The 10,158-nt window shown below is 32.7% G+C and overlaps 2 protein-coding genes across 2 annotated transcripts; both read right to left on the bottom strand.

Moving 5' to 3' along the window:
• Positions 1–700: 700 nt before the first annotated feature.
• Positions 701–1,343, bottom strand: LOC111380646 (auxin-induced protein 15A-like). Its single transcript, XM_023004276.1, has one exon. It carries the CDS (start codon positions 1,213–1,215, stop codon positions 922–924), a length of 294 nt encoding a protein of 97 aa, XP_022860044.1. The 5' UTR covers positions 1,216–1,343; the 3' UTR covers positions 701–921.
• A 571-nt stretch (positions 1,344–1,914) lies between these two features.
• Positions 1,915–6,479, bottom strand: LOC111380641 (auxin-responsive protein SAUR24-like). The gene has a single exon (XM_023004262.1). The coding sequence runs from the start codon at positions 4,347–4,349 to the stop codon at positions 4,056–4,058; it is 294 nt and encodes a 97-aa protein (XP_022860030.1). The 5' UTR covers positions 4,350–6,479; the 3' UTR covers positions 1,915–4,055.
• Positions 6,480–10,158: the final 3,679 nt, after the last annotated feature.

The raw sequence follows: 10,158 nt of genomic DNA, 5'->3' as shown, positions 1-10,158 counted from the left end.
CCCCCTTTTTTTTTTTTTTTTTTTTTTCCAAATAATTTAAATATGGTGAAAATCTGTCATAGCATTTTACTATTTTCAATCACAATTATTTTGGCTGTTCTTTTTTTGGTGGAATTACATCTTCTTTACACACGAAGAATGAAGGTATTAATTTTTTCTCTAACATAAATAAAATAGTTCATTATCCATTCTCCACATTATAGGAGAACCTTATTCTCTTAAAAAATTATCAAACACCATTCCTGCATCACTCATAGATAGAAACTTTGTTTAAAAGTTTACCAAACCGCTAATGGCAAACACACTTGACAATCAACCTGATTTCTCCACAAGGGTATATATAATTTTACTGACACCACCATCTTTGATAAAATATATTAATGTTAAAGGACAAGTGTTATCTATACAAACATTATTAAAGTGTAAGAAAGGCTGTAGAAAGCTGAAGAATGGAGCCCATATTGAGATAAATGAGATATAATTGAATTTAAGAGTAAAGGTGTTCTATTATTGAGGAATTCGAAGAAGTTGCTTAGAGTTTTCGAGATTGGTCTCCCACAGACCTCGCTAACTGATGTATACATGGATCATAAAATTGATCCCCTAAATCATCAAGCATTCTCTTAAACAACCCCCAGTTGAAAAATGCAGTAGCAAGTGGCAAATATTCTGGTGTAACTTAAAAATTGGAATGCAAGGATTAGAATCCCAACCAAGTACCAAATTTTTTATGAAGAAAATTGATGATACAAGAATGTGAAACAAACTGTTGTAGCTTCATTTTATATGGTAAACAGAAAAGCTTTCTTTCATAGGGAGACATTAGTTTCCTCCCCATGCTTTTATCAACTCTAGCTAGGCTAAAATGTACAACTCTTCTTTACGAAATTGTTCTCTACCAATCTAATCTAGCAGTAGATTTCATATTACGCTCAATTGAGAAGTCACATCAATTAATACATCCTTGCTACAGGGGATTCTGAGGCCACCCATTGGATGGTCATATCCAAATTCTTCCTCAGCTTGACTTAACAAATCTTGAAACAAAGGCTGGTTTAAGTATGATACTGGAATGACAAATCTCTTCTTTTCATCCACCCCAACATAAACAGCAAAATGACCTTTCGGAAGATCTAATGTTTTTTGGTTTCTTGTCAATGAAGACCTTCTAAGAAAATTCTTGGAATGAATATTACGAAGCATGCGGATGGCCATGGTTAAGCAGGATTTTTCTTACTTGATCAAGGAAATTTGAGGAGATTCTAGGTTGTGTAACAAGCAAAAGATGAGATTGTTGTGAAGCACTGGATGCTCTATATATATATATATAGTAATCCTTCACTTCTTAAATTTGTGGTGAAGAGGCATCTGGATGGGGACCATATAACCAGACAGAAACATTAGCATATGAGAATTCACATGGATCTGTTTTTCAATTGATACAACAAAAGTTTGTTTATGTCGAAAAATCAAATACCTAAGCATTTAAGATAAGATGGCCTACAGAGGACAATTTGAATGAAATAAATACAGATGGAGTAATTTTTCATCGAAGCAAAGACTGGCCTACACTCAGAAGCATGCTTGGAGCACCCACTCTTTTCTATCAAACTAAGGTCAGATTGAAAAATATATCTGTTCACATAAGTAGACATAAACAAAAATCAAAATTAGTAACTATTGGGATGCCAAAGCAACTTTACTAACCATTGCACCAAAATTAAACAACTTTAGATATTAAATCTTCAACAACTGATTGTGTGGTGACGAGAAATTGGGATAGGGGCAAGAGAAGCACATTGGCACAAGGGATCACATGGTTTTGTCTTTCGGTCACCACCTAATTTATAATCAAAGAACTAACTGATATATACTTAAAAACATGATTCCCTAGAAAATTGGCTACACCTTAGATTATCAAGTCAAAGTTAGATTATTAAGTCAAAGATATTAGATTGTTTTCATGGTCAGTTCATGATTCAATCGATGGACAATGCATATCAGTGCATGGATGAGACAGCTTAATTCACATATTTCTCTGGAACAAGATAGCATGTACACAGGCATACCTGATTCTCTATATAAGTTGATGTATAAATTGGCAGTAAGTAAGAAAAATCTACCAGCTGAGAACAAGGTCAGAAGCACAGTTGTTCTATAAAAGTGGTTGGCAAGTGTTGAATGCATGGACCATACATGCTATTGGGTTATTATAGAACATTTTCTAAGAATACTGAGCCGCAAAATCCTATATAGAGATTAAATCATTGGGCTTACTTGACTCTCCAGATTCCTGAAACTGCAAAAGCACACATGAGATGCAATATAATATTAACAATTTCATTTAACTCAACTTTTTAAAATAAGTCCCTGCATTATTAAGAATCATTTTCAGTTATAGAATTTCATCATAGTTCTTCATAGGAATCAATAACCCACTAGGAATTCTCTTTCAATAACTTAAACATGGAGTATCATACCATCTTCAGTCACACTTATTTTGCCTTTTGTGTGTGTGTGTGTGTGTGTGTGTGTGTGTGTGTAGAATTACCATTTCTTTATACGCGAACAATGAAAATGGGCAATTTTCTCTCAACAGAAATAACATAGTTCATTGTCCATGCTGCATATTTTAGACATAGCATAACCTGACGAAAGAGCATTCACAAAACTTCATCAATCACCATCCCTGCATCATTGGTAGATAGCAACTTCGTTTAAAAATCAACCAAACTGCTACTAGCAAACACACTAGACAATCAGCCCAATTTCTCCACATGAGAATTTATCATTATACTGAAACTAACATCTTTGACACAATATTATAATGTTAAAAAGGATGATATAAAGTGTTAAATATACAAAAACTATTGAAGTGTCTGAAAAAGAGCATGATAGTAAATGAAATTAGAGTCGGTAAATAATAATTTAAATTCTTATAAAATCAATATAATCAAAACGCATCAGTTGTCCCTAGACAAGATGTTAAGTGACATGGCATATGTCAGACATGAACTCCTGATAGCAACTGCTAATAAAAGTTCATGGTAGACGGCTTTGAAATGATTCAAAATTTTTGAAAGGTAATCTTTGCATACCACATACATTATTTAAAATTAAATCACTTAGAAACTTGATAACAAGTTTTCTCTATCTTTAATTTTTTGAAGAGTTTATTAAAATTGAGGAACATTCAATACTATGTTTCGAATTACATATTTCCCATACTTCAGGCAACTTAGACCTCAAAAGAGTTGTCTGAAATTAGAAAGACGGATATATCTTGTGTAATTAAAAATGTATACATCCATATATAAAATCAAAAGAATTAGATTTGTCTATTTTGAACAAATGAATGAGAAACAAGGTCAGCAGCACAACTGTTACATTAAATGTTCGCTCCTTGACCTTCAAAATGTTGAATCCACGACCCATACTATATGGCTATTTGAACTTTGTTCTGCAAATAGTTAGCTGCAAAAACCTATTTAAAGACTCAATCTGTGGGGATTCCTGACATTGCAAAAGCCCATACAACACAATTTGATTTAAAATTCAACTGATGAATATAATTCAATGCATTATTAACTATTGTCTTCAATTGTCTATTTTCACCACGGAGTTATTCCCAGGCATCAATAATGCCCCTCAAATTTTTCCTGTTTGTCATTCACACTTATTTAGCTTATAAGTATTCAAATTTCCCCATACAAAAGGTGGAGCTAAAACCTCATATCACCACAAAATCTCATAAATCATCAAGGATTCTCTTCAACAACTCTCAGTTGGAAATGCAGTAGCTAGTGGAAAATATTCTAAAATAATTTATTCCGAGAATCGGATCACATAGATTATAATGTTAACAGTAAACCAAATTTCCTGATTCAGAAAATCAACTATTTTAGAATGTGAAATAAAAAGTCATAATTTCATTTTTCTATGATAAAGAGAAGCTCTCATGGGAGACATTTTCTTCCCTCTACAGGCTTTTATTAACTCTATCTAAGTTAGTGCTTACAAAATTGGCTTCTACCAAACTAAGCTAGTAGCTGATGTCACATCACACTCAATTGAGCAGTGACATCAATAAATATATCCTTGCTACAGGGGATTGTGAGGCCACCCATTGGATGATCAAACCCAAATTCTTCCTCGGCTTGACTTAACAAATCTTGAAACATCGGCTTGTTCAAGTATGATATTGGAACCATATATCTTTTCTTTTCACACTCCCCAACATATACTGCAACATGACCTTTTCGAATGTCTAATGTTGTTTGGTTTCCCATTGATGAAGATCGTCGAAGGAAATTCTTAGAATGAATAATACGAGGCATGCAGACTGCCATGGTTCAGGCAGGGTTCTCCTTTTCTCTTGATTGAGGAAGTTAAGAGGAGATTCTAGGTTCTATGTAACAAGTAAAAGCTTGAGATTTTTGTTGAGATTGTTGTGAGGACTTCTGTTTGGTTGGATGCTAAGATATGTATATATAGATGAATGGCTCTCTGTGGGAATTCTTCACTTCTTAATTTTGTGGTGAAGAGGCATTTGGATCGGGACCACATTATGAGACAGAAACATAAGCATATGAAAATCCACATGGATTGCTTTTCAATCATTAAACAAAATTGAAATTAAGAAAAAGCTTGTTTATGATGAAAAACAAATTCCTCAGCATTTAAGATAAGATGGCCTACATAGGTCAATTTGGATTAAAGAAATAAGGACTGCATATGGAGTTTTTTTCATTGAAGCAAAGTCATGGCCTAATTACAGAAGCATGTTGGGGCACCTAATCTTTCCTATCAAAATAAGGCCGCATATAGAGAAATATATATACTTTCTATTTCTGTTCAAATGCAGACACAGAAGTAGACATAAACATTAATCAAAATGGGTACCTGTTGGGATGCCAAAGCAGCTTCACCAACTGTTGCACCTAAAATAAACAAGGGCAGATATTAAATCTTCAACAGCAGCTTGTATGGTGATGCACATCGGCACAAGGGATCACATGGTTTTGTCCTTCAACCAGCACCTAATATTTGTAAGCAAAGGTCTAACTGCATAGATACTTAAAAACATTATACCCCACAAATTTTGATAATAGAGACTACAACTTATATTTTTAAGTCAAAGATATTAGATTTCTTTAGATGGTTATTTCTTGAACTGATCAATGGATTATGCATATCATAGCAAGGATGAGACACCTTGATTCAAATACTTATCTGCAAAAATCCTATAAAAAAAATTTAATCATGGGGCTTACTTGCCTTTTTTAGATACCTGACGCTACAAAAGCCTGCAGGAGACACAATAATATTAATAATTTCATTTAACTCTTCAAATGTAAGCCTGCATTATTAAGGATCATTTACAATTATTTGATTTCACAATATAGTTTTTCCCAGGGATCAATAAACCACCTAAAATTTTCTTTTAAGAATATAAGCATGGTGAGCACCTATCATTGCATTATTCCAATTTCAATCACACTTATTTTTTCTGACTTTTTTGGTGGAGTTTTATTTTCTTTATACATGTAGAATGAAAATAGTCATTTTTTTTCCCCAACTGAAATAACATAGTTAGTTGTCAACTCTGCAAACTTTTCATTTAGCTTAAACCGACAAAAGAGCATTCACACAACAATGTTCTTCACTGGAACTTCATCAAACACCATCCCTGCATCATTCATAGGTAGCAACTTCATCTTACAAATCCACCAAACTGGTACTGTCAAACACACTCGACTATCAACCTGATTTCTCCACATGGGTATTGATCATTTTACTGACACCAACATCTATGACACAAGATTATGATGTTAAAGGACAACATAAGGTGTGATCTATATAAACACTATTCAAGCGTAAGAAATAAAGGGTGTGGAAAGCTGAAGAATGGAACCCATATTGAGAAAAAGGATATATAATTGAATTAAAGAGGAGGTATTTTGGGATTGGGGATTTTGAAGAAGTGGCTTAAGGCTTTGTGGGAGTGATCACCCACAGACCTCGCAAAGTGTTGAATTTATGCATCATATATTGATCTCCTAATTCATCAAGCATACTCTTTAACAAATAGTTTCATTGGCTAGATACACAAATTATATCATATATAAGAAGCCGAGTAAGTGGATTTGTCAGAATGGAAAAGAAGAAAAAAGAATATGAGAGATCAGTAGCTGGATAAAGGCATTTTGATCCTACCAGAAACAGGAAAACTAAATTCCAAGAAATCGAAAATTGATCGATTGAAAAATGCAGTTCAAGTAGCAAATATTCCAATTTAACCAAAACTTTGATTGCAGGGATGAGAATCCCAACAAAGTACCGAATTTTTGATTCAGAAGCATGACTATATAAGAATGTGAAATAAAATGTTATTTCATTTTTTTTATATGAAAAAGAAAAGAAAAAAGGTTTCCTATCATGGGGAGGCATTAGTTTCCTCCCCAAGCTTTTATCACCTCAGGCTAGTTTAAAATGTACAACTGTGCTTTACAAAATTGTTTGCAACCAGACAAGCTAGCATCTGATGTCATATTACACTCAACTGATAAGTGACATCAAGGAATACATCCATGCTACAGGGATTGTGAGGTCACCCATTGGATGATTATATCCAAATTCTTCCAATGTATTTTCTAAAAAGGCCTAGTCAAGCCCTTCAAAACTTTTTGAGGCCTAACTTACTCCAAATGAGTTTTTAAGACCTCTTTTATGTTAAATGTCTAAATTATCCTTTTCTATATTGTTGATAAGTCTTGAATGCCAATTACGTAAATGACAATAATATCCTTTCTATAACATTTTCAAGAAAAAATGAACGACGAAAAACGACTCCATTCCATTTAAACGACTAAAGTCGGTTATTCTCAAATGACTCTATTCCTTTAAAACAACTTCAGTCGTTTTATGAGAAAAACGACTTTATTTGTTATAAACGACTAAAGTCGTTTTTTATTTCATAAAAGCCTTTGGTTATGATTTGCATGGTCACGACCAACTCACGACAAATATAAAATCTATTTAGATCACAATAAAAAACATTTGTAAATTGAATATGGTTTAGAAGGTTCCTTATTTGATTAGCTTTTTGTCTTTCATTATACATAAACTTACCGAAACCAATTATTATAAGTTTGAAAGACGTGTTTTCTTTCATTATAAATGATAGTTTAACTTGTTCAAAATCAATTGTAAGTCATGTAATTAAAAATTGAATATGGTATACTAGAATTGTGTGTAGTGAAGCACAAAGGATTGTATGAAAAGATGTTCATCTTTCTAAACTTCTTTTTAAATGAAATAAGTTGAAATCTAACACAATCTGAAAGTTTAGATGTTTAACTGATATACCATCTTTCATTATACATGATGATTTAATTTATCGAACTCAAAATATAAGTCGTATACATAAAAATCGAATGCGATATATTTGAACAGTGTGTGGTGGGGTATGACGATAAAGTTCACCTTCCTATACGTTTTTACACGAAATATGTTAAAAATCAAATACGGTTTAAATGGTTACAATTTTGATTGTCACAATTTTCATTATAAAATGATGTTTTAACTTATCGAAACCAATTGTAAAAGGCATACTTAGGATTGAATACGATATACTCGAACTACATATAATTGAGCATGTTGAGTTGTAATAACAAAGTTCGTCTTCCTAGGCATCGTCCTTTCAGGATTGGCTTTGAATTTCAAGACACATTCTTTTCGCACATACGTAAAATATGTTTTGTACTAAAGAGTCTATTATTATTTAAAAATTACAAACGAACCCCAAATTAAAGGTATTAGGCTGGGAATGGAACATAAGTGCTCGAGTTAACTTTAAACCAAAACGTCCTTTTGGGATTGGCGTTGAATTTCTGTTATATGTTTATGGTATAAATATAAAATGTGAAAGAAATAATCAAATTAGATAAAGTGCCAAATTGGTGGAAAATGTGGTATTTGTGTGGGACGTCAGGGGTTCGAGTCACTCCCCATGCAGATATTAAAATGTCTTGATTGGGGCATTGGGCTCCTGGATTTCCTTGACTAAAATAAACGATTTTTTATTATTATTTAATGGGTAAAACTAGTCAGTATTTTCTGACTGTTTGTTTTTGTAACAACTCACTAACCGTTATTAAAATACCCACTACTTAGTCATTAAAATTCTGAATTAATCTCTGATCATGGTGGAGACTGTTATTTCCATTATGCCTATATGAACCCATATCTCGTTTTGGGAAAAATACACACAAAAAAGAAAATAGAAAAATCATCTTGTATCAGTCCTTCATTTTCATATTCTGAATTTCGTATACTCGAGTTTTTACATATATTTTGGAGTACAATTGAGAGTTCTGAAAAAACCATTCGTGATTGTTGCACAAATGGTTTACGATCGTTGTATCTTGGGAGTGATTGTCCACGGAGGTCGCAACAATTATCGACGGACAATTTCACTTTAGGACATCGTACTGTCACGAGACTTGATCGAACGATAAGTTTTATATTTCTGCATTATATTGTTCTGATCATTACTGCAACTAATTATTTTTCCAACAATCTAAAGTGAAATTATCTTTATAATTAGTTGCCATGTCTTCCGTAGATATATCTGTTTCTAAATATTCTGAAAAGCCTGAGTTGTTTGATGGAAAGAATTTTAAGAGATGACAAATGAAACTGCGATTTTATTTGACAACACTTAAAGTCTTGATGCTATTGAATCAGATATACCCGTTGTTGCAATTGCTGATAATCTTACTGATAGGGAAATAGATGATTTAGCTAATTGGGAACAAAAGGATTATATGTGCAGGAATTATATTCTGAATTGTTTGACGTTAGATCTATATGATGTTTACTACTCGTGTAATCTGCAAAAGAGTTATGGAATTCATTAGAAAAGAAATATGCTATAGAAGATGCTGGAACTAAGAAATTTGTTGTGGGAAAGTTTTTAGATTTTAAAATGAATGATGTTAGAACTGTGGTTAGTCAAGTTGAAGAATTGCAGATTATAATTCACGAAATTATTGCTGAAGGATATAAAATCTGTGAGGGCTTTCAAGTTTCAGTTATAATTGAAAAATTGCCACCTTCTTGGAAAGAATATAAAAATAGTTTGAAGCATAAGAGAAAAGAAATGTCCTTAAAGGATCTGATTATTAGGATTAGAATCGAGGAGGACAATAGAATGATAGAACGTAAAGAAATGCCAGACTTTGACACCTTGCAAAGGATTGCAGAAATAGAAAAGGAAAAGCTGTAACGCATCAGACACATGTGGTAGAGGATGGAAATTTCTCTGCTATGGTGACAAAAGTGAATCTAGTAAGCAACATGACAGACTAGTGGGTAGATTCTGGAGCCACTAAGCATATTTGCTGCACGAGAGATGCATTTTCTTCATTTACTCTCGCTAGTGATGGAGAATGTCTGTTCATGGAGAATGTTTCCTCCTCCAAAATTGAGGGGAAAGGAACTGTGACGCTTAGATTTACTTTTGAAAATATCCTTAATTTAAAGGATGTCCTTTATGTACCTAATATAAGGAAAAATCTAGTGTCTGGATCTATCTTAGTCAAAAAGGGTTTTAAGATTATATTTGAAAGTGGTTAAGTTGTACTGTCTAAGGGTGTTTCCTTTATTAGGAAAGGGTATGCAGATGAGAGTCTGTTTAAACTCGGGGTATCTGTGATTAACAATAAAGCATCTAGCTCTTCCGTTTACTTGTTAGATTCTTATAATTTGTGGCATTTTAGACTTGGACACGTTAATAAAACTTCCATTAAAAAATTAATGACTTTCGGAAATATTCCCAAAATCGATAATTGTCCAAATTCAAAATGTGAAACGTGTGTTGAATCTAAATATTCTAGAAAACCATTTCCACGTGTTGATAGGACTACTTCTGTTTTAAATTTGATACATTCTGATTTATGTGACTTAAAAGGATATGTTAAATATTTCTTAACTTTCATTGATGATTATTCTCGATATTGTTGTATTTATCTACTTAAGAGCAAGGATGAAAGCTATTCAAAATTTATTTTCTATAAAACTGAAGTAGAAAATCAGCTAGACAAAACTATTAAAGTTTTAAGATCTGATAGAGGAGGAGAATATACAGGAGATTTT

This window comes from Olea europaea, chromosome 3, assembly GCF_002742605.1.
Source record: "Olea europaea var. sylvestris chromosome 3, O_europaea_v1, whole genome shotgun sequence".
Classification (NCBI taxonomy): domain Eukaryota; kingdom Viridiplantae; phylum Streptophyta; class Magnoliopsida; order Lamiales; family Oleaceae; genus Olea; species Olea europaea.
Note: the sequence above shows the minus strand (reverse complement) of the source record. Positions and strands in the feature narration are given on the sequence as shown.